Source organism: Echeneis naucrates, chromosome 17 (genome assembly GCF_900963305.1).
Source record: "Echeneis naucrates chromosome 17, fEcheNa1.1, whole genome shotgun sequence".
Classification (NCBI taxonomy): domain Eukaryota; kingdom Metazoa; phylum Chordata; class Actinopteri; order Carangiformes; family Echeneidae; genus Echeneis; species Echeneis naucrates.
The window spans coordinates 9,790,173-9,811,069 of record NC_042527.1 but is presented as its reverse complement, the minus strand read 5'-3'; the positions used below and the strand labels follow the sequence as shown (position 1 = coordinate 9,811,069).

The 20,897-nt window shown below is 43.1% G+C and overlaps 3 protein-coding genes across 4 annotated transcripts; all 3 read left to right on the top strand.

Moving 5' to 3' along the window:
• The first annotated feature begins 1,430 nt into the window (after positions 1–1,430).
• uqcr11 (ubiquinol-cytochrome c reductase, complex III subunit XI) lies at positions 1,431–3,573 on the top strand. Its single transcript, XM_029525223.1, has 3 exons — positions 1,431–1,565; positions 1,934–2,061; positions 3,170–3,573. The coding sequence occupies exons 1-2, from the start codon at positions 1,516–1,518 to the stop codon at positions 2,052–2,054; spliced, it is 171 nt and encodes a 56-aa protein (XP_029381083.1). The 5' UTR covers positions 1,431–1,515; the 3' UTR covers positions 2,055–2,061; positions 3,170–3,573.
• A 688-nt stretch (positions 3,574–4,261) lies between these two features.
• On the top strand, positions 4,262–9,876 carry mbd3a (methyl-CpG binding domain protein 3a). The gene is made up of 6 exons (XM_029524905.1): positions 4,262–4,409; positions 5,004–5,163; positions 6,025–6,162; positions 7,214–7,304; positions 7,405–7,582; positions 8,942–9,876. Exons 1-6 carry the CDS (start codon positions 4,396–4,398, stop codon positions 9,090–9,092), a joined length of 732 nt encoding a protein of 243 aa, XP_029380765.1. The 5' UTR covers positions 4,262–4,395; the 3' UTR covers positions 9,093–9,876.
• An 801-nt stretch (positions 9,877–10,677) lies between these two features.
• On the top strand, positions 10,678–18,651 carry LOC115058359 (RNA-binding protein MEX3B). 2 transcript variants are annotated; one of them, XM_029525711.1, is made up of 4 exons: positions 10,678–11,204; positions 11,737–12,319; positions 13,793–14,034; positions 14,166–15,383. In XM_029525711.1, exons 2-4 carry the CDS (start codon positions 11,809–11,811, stop codon positions 15,381–15,383), a joined length of 1,971 nt encoding a protein of 656 aa, XP_029381571.1. In that variant the 5' UTR covers positions 10,678–11,204; positions 11,737–11,808. The 2 variants fall into 2 exon arrangements, with proteins under 2 accessions (XP_029381571.1, XP_029381572.1); XM_029525712.1 differs by lacking the exon at positions 10,678–11,204 and having other exon boundaries at positions 11,809–12,319; positions 14,166–18,651.
• The last annotated feature ends 2,246 nt before the right edge of the window (positions 18,652–20,897 follow it).

The following is a 20,897-nucleotide window of genomic DNA, read 5'->3' as shown; positions in this document are numbered from 1 at the left end:
CCTCCTTTCCCTGATATCCAGCTCTGTGATGAGCTTATTGTTTAGTTTGGAGAAGAGGCAGGGGTGGTCTTTACAATCTGCAACATAATTCAATGTTTCATTATATTATGAACCATAAAATGAAATCACAAAGGGTGGCCTTAGTCATTGTCCTGACTTTGGGAGTTTTGATGATGGTTACTCACTAGTGCCTACATACTTCTCTGCTACATGGTGGATGATATTGCATTTGAGGATTGATAGGTTGTATTTTATTTTATTTTTTATAAACCAAACATATAAAAGCATATATACTTCAGTAACATCTGACTGTGTCTCAAAAGATCTGAATGAAAGGTTACACTCATTGTCACTGCCAATTCATTGTCTGTGTCACATTAGATTTCAAGTTGACTTAATAACATGGTCTACAATATTGATTCTGAAAAGGTGCACCGAAAAATAGTCATCTTTCATGTACTTACTCTGTTGAATATAATTTTGCCCTTGACTGGTATGTGCATTGATATGTATGTAGAGCTGTATATGTTTTATTCAGCTTTATCATTGTAAGCTGATACTGATATCTAACAGTATTTGGTTTAGCTCTCTACCTGTCATTTCCTCATAAATCTTGCCCCATGGACTAGCCCCTCACATTATTTTCTTTACCAATTACCCTGGCCTTTCCACAGGAAAATGTGATGTTATGAAATGGAAGATCGCTACTGATGGTTTGTGCTTTTATTTCTTTACATGAAAGTTATTAATTTCTTCAATAGCCAAGACATACTCCTGATTTTCTTTGTTACCAAACCCTTTCTGTCCTTCACAACAGATTACCTGCTACAGACCTCTCTGTTTTCACTCATGTTTGGGGACATCATCTATGTAGGTCATGTCCTCAAAGTGCCTCCAGTTTCCTATTTTTTATATATAAAGTAGATAACAAGAACTGTTGTGTCTATAACAGTAATGTAGCAATAAATGTGCCATTTGTAATAACAAATCCCACCTTTTCTACTGAGTTCTTCCATGCTAAAAGAAACCGATAAACTTGGACTGGCAGCATGACGTTTTGTGTGGGTTGATTTGTCCACTAGGGGGCATAGACAAGCTACACAGTCAATCAGTTCAATGTGCATCACAGCTTGATTATATTCCATACAAAGTCCCAGAAGGGAAATTACTACTCCTGTGTGGGAATATTAACTGTCGCACATCAAATCTTCAGGTTTGTTGTGTGTAGACTAGTAAACAGTTGTTTATAAGGTGGTCCTCCCAGTGGGCACTATATAAATTGTGTCAGTAAATGATTGCAAAAGTAATTTTGACAGAAGGTTTTCTTGCAGAAAGGATCATTATTATTCAGTCTTCTCTAACTTTTATTGTTGTAAAGAACTTTTATTATTTGGACAACCGGAAATACACACAGCACATGCGCAGTAAGAGCAGTCGCTCGTTAGCAAGCGGAAGTTCTTCTCAGGGTTTGAACCGGCTCGTCTGTCGTTCAGGACGTGTTTTATTTTTCCAAAAATGATCTCTAAAGTTGTCGGTGCGAAGTATGTTTCCGTTGTCAAAACATGGTAAGTTGTATTTTCTTATCTTGCAGTCGTAAAAGCGCAAAGGAACCAGACAGGGTTAGTGTGTCCTTGGCTAGCTGTTAGCCTAGCCGAGGTCATAGCTGTAGGGACAAGATGAATGTAGCACGCTGACAGCTAACCTGAACCCAGCCTGGTTAATATTCTGTTAAAACAAACAAATCAACAGAAAAGAGTCAGCGAATCACCAAAACAGTGGGTTTTATAAATTAAAAATGAACGCAGGCCTGCTCACTGGCTGGGTGGTCTCAGGTGAAGAGCTGCAGATGTATTGCTAGATTAGTGAAGAGAGTTGGTCCCCTTTAGTTTGTAAGGGTTAGATATCATAATAAAGTCTGTTCTGTGTTTCACAGGATCCCAACTCTGGCTGTGTGGGGGGCAGCTGGAGGTGTAGCACTGGTCCACTTCACAGACTGGCGATTAGTATTGGACTATGTCCCTTACATCAACGGCAAATTCAAGAAGGACGAGTAGTGCTCAGGTAAGACAACGGGAAGGATGGAGTAGGGAGGTGTGGTGATGGATAAGGAGAGTTAAAACATTGCCATGTATTTTGTTTGTGTTGATTTCTGGCACAGTAACTGCAGTTGGCATCATTACGGCAGATCCTTTGGTTGAACAAGAACCTGGGACAATGTCTTTTATACATGTGGTGCACAGACCTGCTCAGTCAGTCTGTCCATGCTAATCGGCCTTTTGTCTCACTCCTCACATTTTTGAGTCACATTTCTGCCATGTCACTTGATTGATTAGATCACACATAGTTTTTTTTTTCCGCTCCACCTGTGGCAATGGCTACTCATGATTTTAAAAAGCTGTCTGCTTTTGTAAAGTAATGCCTGCTCTGTAACTACTTCACCGTTACCTTTTACACTTTCTATTCTCACAGCCAGCAAAATCCCACGTGTTGATCTCTTTTCATGCTTAGTTGCAACACAGCTAAGAGAACAAATGCAAAATGACATACAAGAGTAGCGCTCATGCAAATATAAATAATTGAAACAGAGATTGACCCAAATCCAGAGACAGCAGTTGGTGGAGATTTGCCCCGTTTCAGAAATTGACTCTGTTGACAGATGTTATTGTCTGAGTGGTCATATTGACATTACCACATGCCTCCATCTGATACAATTTAAGTCCAAACACCAAGTCACAATAAGGAACATACCATCACCCGATTTATAAAGTGACATTAATAATAATGATTCACCAGGGACCAGAGTACTATCAGGACTGTGGATGTTATATTCTTTTAAATCCAGAGACAGTATGCTGGCCAGGAAACCAGCATACAGGACAGTGGTACATTTTAATGCTGTGCTGTATTCAGCAGCTTTTAATAACACAGAAATGTCTGAAAGACTTTTACCACTGGAAATATATAGCATTTAGATCAATTGAAAAAAGTAGAGGATGAGGGAGAAATGTATTTTTTATGGATAAAAATCTAATTTCGTAACAATGTGTGCCTACTCTCAGCCACGTCAGTCAAATTCCAGTTTCCTCAACAGCATTAAGATTCAGTTTGCCTGTTTAAGCAAAACCGAAGTTTTTATTGTACAAGATAATTTTTTTTTTTCTGCTGCCAGGTTGGACACTGTTTTTCTACACAAAGAAGAAGAAGGGCAAGAGCCGCTACCGCCAGCACTTTGTTTTTCATCTACATGCCAGGCCACTGGAAACCCATCGTCTTCATCCTGCAGTCCAGTCAACAATGAACTGTTCATCACTAATACTAAGTGGAAACGCACTAGGGGTTTGGCATTTCAACTTTCCTCCCCCAGTGAAAACATGAATGGAAGGAAAATGAAAACCAAGATGATAAATATAATTTTTATTTACCTTTCTTTGTTTGGGTTCTGGCTTTTATTTAAATCATCACCCTGACTTACAAGGTAAAATTATGTCCTTCATGTTTTGCTGTATGTGATTGATATTGTGACTGTGTGTAATTATTACACTTGAAATGGATTAAATGTTTTTTTCCCCTGCTCTTGATATCAGTTTGAATTGCTTTTAAATTTCTGAATGCAGAGTTGTGTGGCAACTTGTCAATAGTTGACAAAATGTTTAACCAGTTGATTTCACTCATACTGTACAATAAAGTCAATTACTCTTACAGTAACTATTCTTAGACATTTTAACTGATGCTTTAAAGGAAACTCCACTTACACTTACAGTGACTTTGGGTGTGACAGCATTTTCCAATCCTGAGTATTGATGTCCTGTATGAATTGGCAGGCTTTCCAACTGTTGTCATACATTTCCAAGTGTTACTGAAATTATTTGTGTAGTTACAGAAATACTGTCTGAATTTCCAGTCTACTGGGATTAGCAGAAAATGAACGAGTGTATAACAAAATGGATATACTGACATGAGAGTAGTATTTTAATGTAGTTGTGTTCCTGGTGGTAACATTGTTTACCTTTATTTATAATCTTAGTAACAGCTGTCCTCATAGCTGAAGTGTTCTGTTTAATTATTATTTATTATTTATATTATGATTTCATGGTGCAGTCTGTATTTAAGATGTGCTGTATGAAAACAAAGTTGCACAAAAATCAAACATCCAGAAAAAAAAGTGATGAGTTTATGAGTTCCTTCTCGGACTAGATTAAGGGAGTGCAGCGGACGGATTACAGTGGGAAAGATGTGGCGGGGCTGGCGGAGTGATCTCAATTTGCCAGAGAGACAGCGGGATCGATAACAAACCGGACTCGGACTAAATCCATGACTGAGATCTGAAGCAGCGGGCTGGACCTCCATCTCTCCAAAGACCGAAACACGGACGGCCAGATCAAGACAGCCGGGACGATGGAGAGAAAAAGGTTGGAGCTTTACATGTCCGGTCGAAGGAAATGTCAAAATGAAAGTTTCTCTGCAGGAAACGCACGCACGCACAGAGACATGCGTTTTTTAGTTGAGAAAACGCTCAGCAGCCAAAAACCTGGATTGGTTTAATCCTCCAGACTGGATTAAAGTGATTCAGGTGGAGTGGTTGTTTGCTGTGACCGCGTTAATAAACTTTAAACAGCAGCAATCGATCCGCTGCTCCGCTGACGTTAACGGCGCTGCTAGCTTGATTAGCTAGCTTACTTTCATTGTTTACACATGCTTGACCTGCGCTGAGACGGGCCCGGCACACACACAGGAAACACCAGGAAACACCGAACCTGCAGGCTAAACGCTGAAGAGGCAGCCACCTTTATAGTCTTTCAGCTACCAAACCGATGCATTTGAACTTAAATAGTCATCCACACAGGTGTTTGTACTGAGCCGAGCTCAGATGTGTCTGATCACTTTAGCTGTCACACTGCAACAACCTGCACATTTCCCTGCTGTCCATGTGACACCTCACTTCAGTCCACAGGTCTGGATAAGACCGATTGTGTGATGGAGATTTTTCTGTTTCCCCCCCTCAGTGTCCCCGTGAAGTGTATACTGAAACAGCCCCAGATCGTCCGGGGTCTGGCCCCCAACACACACTCAGACATGAGTGTGTCCCGGACTGGACGGTCTCTCCTGACCAAAGTGCAGCGCAGCCGGCAGAAGACTGTGTACAACATCAACCATCAAGTCAGGGTGAGACTGTTGGCTTAATATGAGCTATGAATGACTGCAGTGGTACTGGAGGAGAAATCAGTAGAAGTTATTTTGCACTCTTTTATCTGCTATTTTTTTTTTAAACAAGTAAAGTCTACTGACTACTATGATGAGCCTTAAATGTTAAAGTAAAGCAGATAAGTGGACAAAGCATTTTCTTTGTCATGTCTGTCCATGTTTCATAACACATATCTGGATTAATGAACGCTGACTTAGCCAGAACATCTATATCTTTGTTTTGATTGCACAAGTTTAGTATAATTGTCTGTGAGGCCACAAAGTTCAGCTTTTATTAAAGAAAATAACCTTCCTCTTCAAAGATGCCATGAGACTTTTTTTTTTTTTTAACTGTTATTTGGGCCAGTCTGCCAGCAGTTCTGTAAACAGTTTGTCTGAAATCAACTTTGTTCACTCATTATGATCCACATAATAACTTTTTTTTTTTTTAAAGATCATTCTTTTTGGCTTTTTATGCCTTTTATTTTAGACAGTGACAGAGAAGCAGGTAGGAAACAGGGACAGACGGAGGGGAACAGCTTGCCAGGTTTGAACCAGTGATTCTGCAGTTACTTTTGAACCTCTTTCTGAACCACTCAACCACCAGTGCTCCACATTTATTACATTACTCTTAATAAATGCGCAGTTGTGTACTCGTATGGTGAAATAGACATCTTAATGTGTAAAAGTTACTTGTTTCAACTTTGACTAAGACCAAATTGTTCCCTTCCTTACTGGTAAATCTCTCCTTCAGAAATGTTTAAATGTTGATATTATGAGGAAAAAGTTTTATCATAATTTTGTCCAATTATTCATTGTGTTGTTTTGTTTTTCTTATATAAGGCCAAGCCTGACTTGAACACAACACTACCAGTTCGACAGACAGCGTCAATCTTCAAACAGCCAGTGACAAAGGTAACAAATCACCCAAACAACAAGGTGAAGACTGACCCACAGAAGGCTGTGGACCAACCCAAACAAGTAAGTCAGAAGACAGAAAAGTTGCTCATTTCAGCGTTTCTCCTTACTACACTTTTTTAAGCTTTCCCAGTAAACATTGTAAATTGCTATATTAAAAACTTGCAAGTGAATAAAAGGAAATTTTCACAGAGTTGAAAAGTTATCATGACTCAGATATATCTTTATGAATATACAAATTTATCTTCATGAATTACACAACAATGAATATGTACTTGCTCTTGGTGCAATAGATCACGGTTGATCTGTGATGCATACGGATCACAGTTTTCTGCAGATTGGCATGATGATTGGTTGAGTAAAAAAAAAAAGCTGGTTGCATGTTCACGTGAGCAGGTCATTTTAAGCACAGTGGGACAGGAGAGCAAGCACGTATCATTGTCCATATCAGCTATATGGGAGTACTCTGGCTTCTCTGTCAAGTACAGTGATGATGGAAGAAGGTCAGTGGACTATACTGTCATGGTGTGTTGATAGTGTGGCATGAGAGAGTCTAATATTTAAACTCTGGATGGACATCTTTGGGGGGGGGGGGGGGGGGGCAGCGTGGCATAGTGGTTAGTGTTGTTGTCCCACAATAAGAAGGTTGCGGATTTGGGCTTTTCAGTGCATGTTCACCGGGTGCTCTGGTTTCCTGGTGTTTGGGTTAACTGGTGACACTAAATTGTCTGTAGGTCTGAGTATGAGTTGGTTGTTGGTCTCTGTCTGTCTCTGTGTGTTGGCCCTGTGATGGGCTGGTGACCTGTTCAGGGTGTACTCTGCTCAGTGTGAGCTGGAATTGGCTCCAGCGCCACCCAGAAGTTGATAAGTGGTTGAAAATGAATGAATGAATTAGGTTCTTTTGGGGGTGGGGTTTAGTCCATTTTTAAAGTATTCTGAAGTATTCTACAAAATAAACAAGCATTTGTCTTGTTCTCGCCCATGTTTTTTGTTCCTTCCTCTTTTGGCTGATGAAAAACGATCCAAACTGTAATACAATCCTAACCCAAGTTTTAGGATCCGTTTCACCCCTAAAACTTACTCAGGATGTTTTTGGGTTTGCTTCAATCTTCAGCTCTTCTGGGAGAGGAAACTGAGCGGCTTAAATGCATTTGACATTGCAGAGGAACTAGTGAAAACCATGGATCTGCCCAGAGGTTTACAGGGTGAGAGTAACCTAGAAACATGTTGTCCATGTACACATCAAAGCGATCATTTTAATCAACCAGGTGTTTTGTTTGTTTTGGTGTTTTTTATTCTCCTTAGGTGTTGGACCTTCCTGTTCAGATAGAACGCTGCTTTCTTCCATTGCCAGTGCTCTACACACCAGTCCCTCACCGGTCACTGGACAACTCACTGCTGCAGTGGAGAAAAATCCTGGAGTCTGGCTCAACACAGCACAGCCTCTGTGCAAAGCCTTTGTTGTGACTGATGATGACATTAAGTAAGATGCTCACAAACACAGCACAGCTGTAGTTTCTGCACTGCAGTTTATCACCATCAAGAACACATTAGGAACTGACAACAGGGAGAATACCTTGATGGGGGCTTAAGAGGATGGTTTTGGTTACAGGGGTCTTATTAAGGCAGTGATTTAAAATCTCAAATGTTAATTGGTTTTCTTTCTTGGTCAGAGGACACATGTATGTTTTATGTAACAGCAGTTTTTGCTCATTCTTAACTCATTCAGTTACATAACATTGTTACACCACTCTTAAACTGTGCTGGGTGATTGATAGCTACCAAAAAGGTCATGCCTTTTTTTTTTTTTTAAACTATAGTATTGTCAAGAATTTGCTGTATTCTACTTTTTAAGGTGTCAGATTTTCTTCTGTTAACAAATTGAGACTTTCAACGCTTTATAATTTATAATCATCAATAGCTTCTCCTCTTGTTATGATCTTCTATCAAGGCATCCCATTATATTTATATGATGTTCCAAAAATGACACAAAATGAACATAATAAATAATATATTCTGTTCGGGAGTAGGTAGTAAGAGGTTTCTTTTTGTTTTTTTTTTTTTGTTTTTTTTTACATTGACACTAAAAAGTGGTGATTTGTTGTCATTTTGGACACTGACTCACTATTTCACCAAAGAGATCAGGAGTCCTTGGTTAAACACAGTCACAATGGTTACAATGTTAAAACTAAGTCATTCAACTTATACACAGGATGACTCAGGGCTATAATAGTCCTAGTATCCATTTTCTTCCCTTTTTCTCTGCAAGCTGCAGTGGACCTGTTGATCCATCATCAGCCAAGCCAGCAGCAGTTGTTATTGTTCACCTCTCGTTCTCTTCAAGTTCAATCTGACCACTTTAGAGTTATGCTTCCCTGGTCAGCAGAATTACCACTTCACCCCAATGACCACATACAGAGGGTTAGGGTTAGGTGTTATCAGATGTTTGGCGTGATGGCAGTGGGAAGACCTGAGGTATTCCACACCATGCTGTGTTGATGCTGCGTTGCTACTTTAAACCTGCTGAGTTGAGTGTGTGATTATTATGATGAGGCATTGCTATAATCAGGGATTCATTCCTGCCAAATGGCATGACCTATTGCAAAAGTCGTTTCTGCCAAACCTACTCGGGCTTAAATTGTACTGGATAGTGCGTTATTGATCATCATATGATGTATGATGTATAGCAAATATATAAATTATTGTGCTCAAAAATAAGGCGTGTGTCTAAAGTAAGTCCTTTTCATACTGATTGAGTCTAAAGATTGTTTTCCATGGTACCAACTTTTGAATTTTTTTTTTTATTATTATTATTTTTTTTTACCTTGTCTATGTTCTCCAGGAAACAGGAGGACCTGGTGCAGAATGTGAGGAGGCGGCTTGAGGAAGCTCTTATGGCTGACATGTTGGCTCATATAGAGGACACAACTGCAGATGCATCAGCCAGCAAAGTAGAAGAGAAGGTTGTACAGGTGGACAAGGAGGAATTATAGCCAAGGTCTGTCTTATCTTTCCCACAGACTCGCTTGACATGAGGTTTGCTGGTAAACTTGTCCAAATAATTGGCTTCATGAAGATTCTGCTGTTACTGAAACAGAACCCGAGTGCAGGCAATCTGTAAAATTTGTTTACCTAAACAAAGATTTTTTTTTTCATTTTTTACATGTTACTATGTAATCCTGAAGAGTGCTTTGAATTTTAATTTTCAGTTCCTTTTTACCTCTGTATGACAGTTTTTGAATGGTGCTCTAGACTTAACAATGCAGTGTTACACTCAGTTAACAGCTATTCAAGCTCAAAGTTACAAAACACAAAACCTGGTGTGTGTGTGTGTGTGTGTGTGTGTGTGTGTGTGTGTGTGAGATTCAGAACTTTTAAGGGTGTTTAACTGTTCAACAACATGTTGCTCTTTCATATTTGAACTCTGTAGGTAGTGTGTGTAGTTTGCAGTATGTTTACATGCACACAGCTTTCTTGTGGCTGATGTAAATTATCATATTTAGACTTTTTTATTAAAGGTTTACAGTTGTAAAAGTGGTATTCTCACAATAATCTTGAGTTTACATAGTTTAAGGTTTTGGCCATGATATTTGTATTAACATAAGAATGTCTATTGGTTTGACAACTACAATTGAATAAATAACACAAAAAGATGTGCACCCTCAGAAAATACAAAAGCAAATACAACACTGATGTACCTCATAACCTGATGTACTGTACCTCATGACAAGATCCATTTTTTGACTCTGAATGACTGTCCAATAAATGCAGCTCTTTTGTTAACTTTGTAAATGTCATTATTTAATAATTTGTTACATATTTTATTTTTATCACCATTCATACATTGAGGAAGCTGATTCAGATGGGGACATATTTTAAGATTAAGGTTGTGGTCCTTTCTTCCCTAAATTGGCCTTGGCCTATCTTAAAACAATGCCTGCATGTACTTCTGCCAGTGGAAAGGTCCTTTTTTTCAAATCAAAAAGAAATCAACAGTCATTCAGACACAGCTAATACGGGGCTGCAGCATTTAGTCAAATTAAGAATTTATCCTTTTAGTCCTAAATCCCCCTTTGTGTGACTATCACTCCACCACAGCTCTGCAAGGGAACACAGGGAATTTCTTCCTTTAAACAAAGAGAAAAAGAAAATCAAAGGAATCACTTAGTGGGCAGCATGGACCGGGGGATGATTACAATGCTGAACAACCCTGTCAGTGTATGTGGGCATATGGGTGTACTATTAAAACAGTAAGGGGAAAAATGTGAAGCTCTTTGCAGGAACTTTTTGCAGTAGACATGGTCGCTCTTTGAATATTTTAACTGTTTGCATGATTTGAAATGAACCCACTGCCCTCATTCCTTTTATTGTTAATTTTTAATAACCTGAGGAACACAAATGAATGCACACACACGCTGCATAAGCATCATTCAATGCTGTAGTTGGACCACCCAAAACACCTCATTGGTAGCCATGATGAACACACCCAGCCGTGACCACATTTTATCAGCAGCTAGGATGCAAAAAAAAAAAGAAACAAAAAACCAACAACAACAACAAAAACAACACGTTCCACCGGAGGAAAATGAAATAGTGCCGTGCAGACACAATAGGGGTGACAGGGCTGTGCGGGATGCTCTCCCCTTGCTGTATGTGGCCTTTGAACCCATTGTTGTGTCGCGGGTGACGTCAGTGCCGTGTGCGGGAGACGGAGCGGCGTGCGCCTGGCGAGACAAAGGCGGCGGACCGAGCGGGGTCAGGCAGCAGCGCCGAGCACACGGACAGCGTTTTAACTGAAAGGTAACCGCTAACCTCCGATTTGAGCCGCGGCGTCCTCGGAGCGACCCCGGGATGAGGAGCCAGTGAGACTCCCAGGACCACGGTGCGAGTCTCCACACGGAGGAAAAACAACAGTTGCCCTCCTGGCGGTTTTAAAACGGTTTTCTTCTACGCCCCCCTTTCTGCCTGCTAGTTAGCTAACTAGCTCCTAGCGCTGGTCTCCTCCTCCTCCTCCACCTTCTTCTCCTCCCGGCTGCTCCTCATCTCTACCCTCAGAGCCGGGCGACAGCAGAAGTGCGGGACCTCGTCGACGAAGGCAAGACAAAGTAAGTTGGTGCGGTTTTGGCACTTGTTTAATTTTAAAAATCAACACGGTCTCCTTTGAGAGAGGATCCCAAGTTCGGCTGACAGAGCGGAGCTAGCCGCTAGCAGCGGTGCTCCCAAACAAAGGGGTCGACAACGTGACTGAGAGCCGACTGTGTGCAGCTAGCCTGTTAGCTCGGCTGCTGGAGCTAACAACAGCTCACATCTCCGCCTTTATCTGCATTTTCAAACACCGATCAACACGCACGGCCGTGGTAGAAGTTAGCGCCTCTAAAGGTGCCTCTTATCGGCGTCGGGGAGCAGCTTGTTCATTGTCGACACAGGACATGCTTCATCCTGACCAAACATCCAGCCTGGATGGTTTCAGTTGTCAGACAAGGAGCAACAACAGACAAAGCAAGGCGCCCAAAGCAACGCTGCTGCTGTCTGCTGGTGTTTGGGAATGATCCGGGGCTCCACCGGGCTCACCCTCCAGCCGTGTGGTGTGTAATTAATGACCAGCACACTCTTTACTTTTTCTCTCTTTCATTTCAGAGGAAGAAGAGAGTGAGCTCACTCCTCAACTACCAGGCATCCGTGATCTGATGTGAGATCCACGGAGAGACTATGCCTAGCCCTTTATTCCACCCCGAGATTATGGACCACGACGTGGTGATCAGCAGCCAGCACAACGGGGTCGGTCTGCCCCGAGAGACAGACCAGGAGTCCCGGGAAGAGGACCACCAAGAGGCGCTCCGCTTCGCCTTGGACCAGCTGTCACTCATGGCCCTGGAGAAAGTGGACTGTGGGGGCGGCGGAGGCAGCGGGGGCGGCGGGCTGGTTGACACCCTGGATGGGAACCAGGGCCCAGGCTCTGAGAGCTGCAACGGCGTGGGTGGAGGGGGCTACGTGGACCTCCAGATGCTGGAGCATCCCGGCGGGTCACGGGACTCCCCGACCTCCTGCTCTCCATCCCCGGAGTACTACGGCTCGGGCGGGTACCACATGACCGGCTCTCACTCCATGCTGCACGGGGAACAAAGCTCCGTCCTCTGCAGCAGGAAAAGGAGCGTGAACATGACCGAATGTGTGCCGGTCCCCAGCTCTGAACATGTGGCCGAGATAGTGGGGAGGCAAGGTAAGAGCATGGCCGTGTGTGATGCTGCTTGGATGGAGGAAATCTGTGTTGTTTATGTTTATGGACGGTTTGTTCGGGCAGCATGCAGCCTGCTGGTTCTTTGTTTGGGTGGCTCCTGGCTGAGGAGGAGGAGGGTCTCTGAACTTTTACAGGCTGAGCTCGGTGCACCGGTCTGACTGCACTAATTGTTTGGGTCTTTAAAGTCATCATAATGCGGCGACTCCGTTAAAATGTCCCACCTGCTGTATTTGCGTGCCGTTTTTAGTAGTATTTAGACAATGCCTTGACAGGGAGTGTGGTGGATGAGTAGGAGGGAGGGGGAGGGGTGGGAGAGGGTCAGACAAAGCGGCAGATTGTCGGGAGTCTGGACATGTCTAGCAGCCTGCACCAAACAAAGGAAATACCCAAAATGTGCCCATTTTGCACATCGCAGGTCTTCACCGGCACATTTCAGCCCCGAGCTCCCATTTCGGACTCGGGGATAGATATTTGCGGCGGATTAATTGCGTTCGCGGAGCAGTTTATTTGGGCTGAAACGGGGCAGCAGGCGCACAAACACGGGACTGGGCGGTGTTACGCCCTGCACCCATCTCTGTCTGCCGCTGCTGCGGAGCCGCCGCAGCGCTCACACCTGCGAGTCCCGCTCCGGGTTTTGGCCCCATCGGCCCTCCGCCCGGTGCGGGATGCCGCTGAGGGTTTGGAGGGCCCGGGGCCGCCGCGGCAGCGTTATGGCATTGTTCTCTTTGTTTGAAAAAGCCATGCTTTCTGCTTCCCACAATGACATCACACTCTGCGCGCCCCATTGGTCGCCGGGACGGATCCGTCCATATTTAAAGAAACAGGCGCTGCCGGAGCAACATGAGTTGACATAAGCGGTGCAGCAGCCATCGGCTGTATGATCGGGCAGACACACTCTTCCTGCAGAGCTGCTGAAGCTGCTCCCACTCATATTTACACACATGTGATTGACCTCTATTATCCGAATCAGGGCGCAGTAGTTTTTTTTTTTTTTTGTTTGTTTGTTTTTTTTTTTTTGATGGAGCGTTGACTATACAAAATGAAATGAGTGCTTTCTTGTGTATTTATATTTACACATAATTAAAATCAGTCAGGTGTATGCAGTAGTCCTTTTTAGGAAACCTATTTTCATTTCAACCCAATTTCATCTGAGATTTTTTATTTATTTATCTTTAAATAATTTTAGAGAAAGCTTTTGATTTATTGAAATTTGAAATGCTATATTCTGCATCCTGAACTTCAGTTGTCTCAAACTCCGGTGTAATATGTTGCCCGCCCAATTTATATCAGAGGGGACGCATCTTATGTTAGAATAAATAGCTAAACCCACAGTACCGGATCCAACTCCCTCGGTTTAAATGAAAGCAAAACAAGATTTTTGTGGGAGGAGTTTTGTGTTTGTGTTTCTTTCCATTAAACTGCTGTCCATGTGCTTCTCCTTTCTGCATCTTTCAGGTTGTAAGATCAAGGCTTTACGTGCCAAAACAAACACCTACATAAAGACCCCGGTGAGGGGCGAGGATCCGGTTTTCATTGTGACAGGACGAAGGGAGGATGTGGAAATGGCCAAGCGTGAGATTGTGTCCGCGGCTGAGCATTTCTCAATGATCCGTGCATCCCGCTGCAAAGCTGGAGGACCAGGTGGTGGAGGCTCTCTCCCTGGACCGCCACACCTACCTGGACAGACCACCATACAGGTACAGAAACCCCCTTGGCTTGGTCATTTTGCTGTTTTTGTTTTTACTCTTGCCATGTTAGTGTTATTCATATTTTTAGAAAGTGACATTGAAGTTGTTGTTTATTAAATGTTTTTCTCTCATCTGTCCAGGTGAGGGTGCCCTACAGAGTAGTTGGCCTAGTTGTTGGCCCAAAAGGAGCGACCATCAAGCGCATTCAGCAGCAGACACACACCTACATTGTTACACCCAGTCGAGAGAAGGACCCGGTGTTCGAGGTGACTGGGATGCCAGAGAACGTGGACAGAGCGAGAGAGGAGATCGAGACCCACATCACCCTGCGAACTGGAACCTTCGTAGACCTGCAGGGGGACAACGACTTCCACACCAACGGCACTGATGTCAGTCTGGAAGGCCTGGGCTCTCTGAGTGGGGGACTGGGAGCATCTCTGTGGTCCAGGGCTACCAGCCATCACTCTGCACCCCCTCCACCACCTCCTTCCCCTCCTCCTCCTCTTCCCATGTCCATGCACCACTCCTCCAGCAGGAAGATGTCTTCCTCCGTCACCTATCACACGCACAATGGCGGGATGAGCTCAGACAGCTTCAGCACCACCCGCAAAGCCAATGAGGGGGGCAGCCCCACTAGCCCTTTTAGCACAGGCTCCAGCAGCGCTGGAGGAGGATTCACTTTTGGGGGGGACTCCACCCCAGGACTGCCCTCCTCAGATGAACTGGGCTTTGAGTTCAGCGCTTCCAACATCTGGGCGCCCTTCGTCAATGGAGGAACTGGCAATAAGACAGCCAGCTCCTCCCAGCAGCAGCCCCTACGTCGCAACAGCAGCGGCCTCAGTGGTGGTGCCATCACTCCACGATTGTCTCCAACTCTGCCTCAGGACACAGGAGTAGGCCCTCTGGATCACCCGCTGGCCCGTCGTGCACAGAGTGACCCCCTCAGCACCCTATCCTGGCTGCAGTCTGGCAGTGCAGGAGGGGGCTCCTTCTCCGGAGCCTCCAGTTCCAGCTCTGGCGGCTCATCGACAGGTTACTCCTCCTGCTCGGCGTCCTCCCTGCCTGGTGGCTCTCCCACTGACTCCGAGGGAGGCAGCAGTGGCGTTGGCCTCAGCTCTGGGATGCTGAGCCGACTCAAAGGCGGCTCTGGCCCTGGCGTTGCAGGTCTGGTCGGCGTTGGCCCTGGGGTCAACAGGGACTGCTTTGTGTGTTTCGAGAGTGAGGTGACAGCAGCTCTGGTGCCTTGTGGCCACAACCTGTTCTGCATGGAGTGTGCCGGGCAAATCTGCCAGTCCGCTGAGCCGGAGTGCCCCGTCTGCCACACCCCCACCACACAATGCATCCGCATCTTCTCTTAATGCGCTGGGCAAGGGCAGGGGTTGGGGGCGGAAAGAGGACCCAAGTTGGGGTATCAGCTGTGGTGGAGTCGATGGAAGGATTCACACTAATAACCTACACACACACACGGACCATAATAAATACATTAATAGAGATGATGATACTATACGGATGTTGATTTATTGCTCATAACTGTCAAGATTAATAATAACAATAATAATAATGGCAGTGACTTATTTTCAGAGTGAAGTTAATTGAAACTGGTCTACAGACCGTTGGGGCTCAGATAGTCTCTTGGTGGTGAACTTATGGAAGGAAACTAGTGTCTTATCTCTCTTCAGGCCTTCATTTTGACCCGGAGCAGCCTGCACCACTGGCCGCTGCTCTGTCTCGACATTTCTTCATTCTGGCTTCTTCAGATCTCTGCCTGCTTTCTCTCACAGCCTTTCCTTTTGACACTTTTGTACTTAACAGATATTTTTCGATGAAGCTGTCACTGAGGCCTGCACTTTTCTACTCCTTATTTTAATGTTCTTGACAGGATGCAAACTGCTCCAACAAACAAACCCCTTGCTTTCTCCTCTGCTCTCACTCATGCTGTTGTTTGTGACATGAAGCGGCGGGGATGCTATTTTTCTGTAAGCTTGGAACTTTTTTAAGGTCGGCGTGTAGTCAGGCACCAAGCAGAACAATACACCAGAGGGACCTCTAAAGGATGAATTCCTGTTTCTTGTTGCCACAGAAGAAAAATTAGCCATCTGTAATGCCAAATGAATGCTATTAATAGACGTCTCGTAATTCCTGATCAAACTCAATAACATGTTTGATGAATTTGGATGACTCTAACCCACATTTCAAATGTGGCTGCTGCATTGATTCCCATTAATTATCCTTTAATAACCGTCGGTGATCCTGAAGGAATGTGTCTGAGGTCTGTACGTTTGGGCTGCCGGACAATCCCTTTACATCTCTATCTTGCGTGTGTGTATGTGTGTGTGAGCTGCTCACACTCATGCTGTTCCTCACATCGGCATCATTACGTGTCCTCACCTTGAGAAGGTCTGGTTTCTGTCCTGCTGTCCCTGTCATTCACTTCACTCAGTCTTATGGGAAGGCAAAGCTCTGATCCATCCACACCGACACGTTTCCCTCTCACATCCTGTCTGTTACACTTATCCACTCATGTAGTGTTTTTTACTAATTTTTGACTCTTGACTGTCGAGTGTGTGACTTCCAGACATATTTTGAACTCTATGATAATATAGGGCTTTTCTGATGTCACACATGAATGTTCTGTCTAAATGGTTAAGGGGAGATGTCCACTTCTCCCACATGAAGCGATAGTGAGGGGCTCAAATTTAAACTTTTTTTTTTTTTCCTCATGCACTGTAACTGGCAGCCCCTCTAAAAAGTAAAAAACAAAAAATCAAAAAAGGAAAAAAAAAAAACAAAGAATCAGCTCTTACTGTTTTTAAGTTTTGGTCTTCCACCCCACTCTCACAGCAAAGCTGTATGGCACTCTCTCAGATGACACACTGTTACACACACAGTGCAACAACTCTGGCCAAATGAAGGGCACAGTACGGTTAGCTGTTTGTGATTCGTCCCATGTTTCACACCATAACTTCCAGTGAGGCAGTCGCATCTAGTGTTTGTGTTGTTCATTTTGCTGGAACTGCCTCCCGTTGTGTTAACACTGTGCGGAAGATTCGGCTGATTTTGGTGTGACGGTACACGGTTGCTGTTTGTGGCCCTTGTGAACATAACATGGAATTAACTCATAGAATGAGACAAGCCATGACAACTGAATTAAAAGGACACATACCCAATTCTCAAGGGCTTCCTCTGACTGCACAGACACATGATCACATTTTCAGGCTCGCACAGTAGGAAAGAATCAACTTATCCTTTATGGCAGCTAGTAGCTAGGTCATCCAGGGCTTCCAGACACTTTGTGTTCAAATCCCAGCAGCTGCAGAATGTTTTTGCTTGTTCTTAATGATTTTCTGAACTGTCCCCACACCGTCATCACATTGAGATCCTGTTAGAGTGAAGTGTGTCGCCGCCACAGTGTGTCCTCCTCCCCTGACGTAGTGGCAGATCAGGACAGGTCGTGGGGTTTTAATATCAAGGAATAAAGAGTAACTCTACTTGAGCAAACAGTGGTGAAAATTGGCAGTTGCTGCTGCGCTCTGGTGCTCCAGCCAGTATGATGTTCAACTTATTTGGTGTCTTGACTGTTTGTTTGCTTCTTAAGTGATGGCGGCAGTAGGAATCTAATAAGCAGCTGTCCTGGTTGAGCGCAGCAGTGCACTGATTCTTGTGTCCTCACGTGTAGGAAAAGTCTGCCCAGGAGCCAAACTAGTAGTCTCTCTTAAGACTATCTCTTGGTGCTTTGGCTCGGCAGGAGGGCCACTTAGTCCTCAGCCGGAGCTCGCACCGTGCACCGCAGACCTGACAACCCTGTTCTTGTTGCAACTGGCAGCCCCTCCCCTCCGATGCCAGACGTGGCTTTTTGTCTCTTACTCGTGCGCACTCAGAACAGATGCAGCGGTGCGAATGTGTCGGAGTGACCCGATCGGTGGTGACTGCTGTGTGAGTCTGTTGAGGCCAATCTTGCAGCCCATCTTCAAACTTTCCAGGTCGATGTGTTAAAGAAATAGTTGTATTTTGCCAGATGGGTCTAACGTCCGTTCTGGTGCTGCACCGGGACTTTTCTGGCCAATGAGAGAATGTTAGGGTTTAATGTACAGTAGTTTAATTGTTAAAGGTACAAATGTTTCCAGATTGACTGCTGATTTTTATTTTATTTTTTTTAGCCAAACTTTCCCCCTCCCCCATTTCCTTCCTAAAGGTTTGAAAACAGGGTTTCCTGAGGCATGCTAGCCAGTGACCTCTGACCTTTTTTTGTGATTAGAGGGGGGATACAAAGAGAGCCACGCCAATAAGGGGGGGACAGACCCCCTTAAGCCTCCGCTCTCCTATTTTTTGCTTTAATTCTCTTTGTATGCAGAACCAAAATGTAAAATGTCAGCAAAATAGGTTTCAGTCCTGACCTGTGTGTATATACCCTGAATACAATCATTGGGATCTTGTTTTCAAAAGCGAAATGACTTAAAATAAGTGTAGTTTCTAAAGAACATGTATCATTATTTGTAAGTTAACCATCTGCATGTCTTCACGCCACCTGGCATTAGCTAATAATTTTTAAGATTAAAAAAAAAAAAAACTTTTTACACATTTTATTTTTTACAATTTATTTGCTTACCTAAATATCCCAGACAATAATGTGACCCTTTTTATTACTTCAAATTTATTTTTATTTTCCATTTTTTATTTTCCTTATTTCCTGTGTGCTACATATAGGCAATTTATAACAAAATGAGAAAACTATTGAAGAAATTTTAAAATTGAAATATATTTTATTTGAAAGTTTATGGACCTTTTAACCGTGACCCGGGAAAATTGTATAATCATATAATTTGAGCTGACTTGACGGTTATGAGAAATGTATCAAGAGTTTTATTTTTTATGCTTCTTTAATAAAGTCTTGTTTTTTGGTTTCATTTTTTTACTGTAAAATAAGAACTTGTGGCTTTGTGTCTTTATTGTTCCGAATGCAGATGAGAGAACATGTTCACCACATGGGGGCAACAGAGCTGCAGATCAAATGATGGGGGGGGGGCAGTTAACATGTTTCTGTGCGCATCTGAAAATCAAATGTTTCTTCTTGGGAAAATGAATAGGATGATGACAGATTTGGATTTAAATGGAAATGTGTTTGGGTTTTTTTACATCAAGAAAAATAAACAGTTTTGTGAATGGTCCCTTATAAAGTGCCTAAATTGTTTTTTTAACCAAATATCTGTAGTTCATACATCTGTGATCAGACAGCAAATTTATTCAGCTTAGATCTCTTTTCACTGTTGTTACTTTTTGTGATCTCCACTGAAACATTTAGTTTGATACGAGTAACTTTTAAAGAACTTTATATATATTTAATGTGAGTTGTTGCTGTTTTGGGCTTTTGAATTGTTATTGACAGTTAAAAGATAAGATGTAGGACTATTATTACTATTTACTATTTTTCAAATGCAATGAGGAAAATCAATTGAGTCACTTTTTTTTTTATCCTAAATCAAAGTTGCACCAGCAGTGAGGTCCCAACTTCATTTGATTTAGATTATAGCAAAAATATAACTTTTCAGTAATAGCATCGGAACATCAGGGTTGAAGTTAAATGTTTCTGGCTGACTGGACTCTTTTCTTTTTCTCTAAAAGTGATGTGTGATGTCCCCTCCCCCTCTACAGCCAGGTCAGAGGTCATGGAGAGCGGCGGCCTGAAGTTGAACCTTTGTGTCGGTAAAACACCCCTTTGTCTCCAACATCTATGAAATAATTATTTAACTTTAAAGATCAAGTTTGAGTGTCCCACGAACACTAACGGTATAAAGACTCATCACACTGCAGTAATGTGATTTTGGTGTAGCACAGAAATACAAATAAAGAGTTCCAGATTAGGGACACAAATGTCTTTTTAATAGGAAGCAGATCACAATCAGGCTGCATTCCAGCTCCACTTCATCCTCATTAAAGAACAATCAATAATGATAAGAAACAAATTAGAAACATCCTCAGTAGAAAATAATTCTCTCATGCGAGTTTTGTGTTAACACGACATTCCTATTGGTTACAGAAGACGTATTCACAAGCATTTTTGAAAAACAAACACAAAATAAACATTGGTGAGTTATTATTACACAGCTTTAGAAATTAAAAACAAGGAAAATTAAAAGCCAAGAAACATCAAAGACACGTGCTGGCACATGCAGTTGTGGGTTGTGGGTTGTGGGTTGTTTCTATTCACAGGGTGGGCATCATTGGTCTCATCCTATCATTGATGCATGCATGTGTGTCATCTTACATGTGCCCTTTGTGCTTGAGCAGAGTTAAGTGTGTATGTGTGTGCATGTGCGTGTTTGTACATATGCATGTTAGTGTGCATGTATGCACTGTGCAGGTTTGTGTGCGTGTGTGTGTAGATACATACAATTAGCTGACAAACCCCATACTGGACAATAACTTGTGTTATTTTTTTCTTTTTCGTTTTTTCAGCTACAATCTAACAAATGAAGTTGCTCCTTGAGCCCTGGGATTACTTAGATGACACATGGAAGTGATCGCACTTCACTGTGTGCTATACGTCACACAGATGAGGCGGAAAGCTCCTTAAAAAAAACAAAACAAACCAAACACAAAGCACAACTGAAGACATGAGCCATTTACTGAAGTGAAATTTGGAAGCCTAAGTCAAAAGGCATGAGTTAGTGTGCCCAAGCTCGTGGTGGGTTTGGATTAAACGTCCCTTTGATCGCGGAACGAAGGCTCTGCTTGGGCTTAATAACATTCACAAGATCTGTATTTGGTAGCATTGAACAGTTTTATGCACAGACAGCATGTGACAGGCCAGCACTGATGTCTGATGGAGCTCCGTGCAGTGACAGGAAAAAGTTCCTGAGGCGTTTTCTCACTGT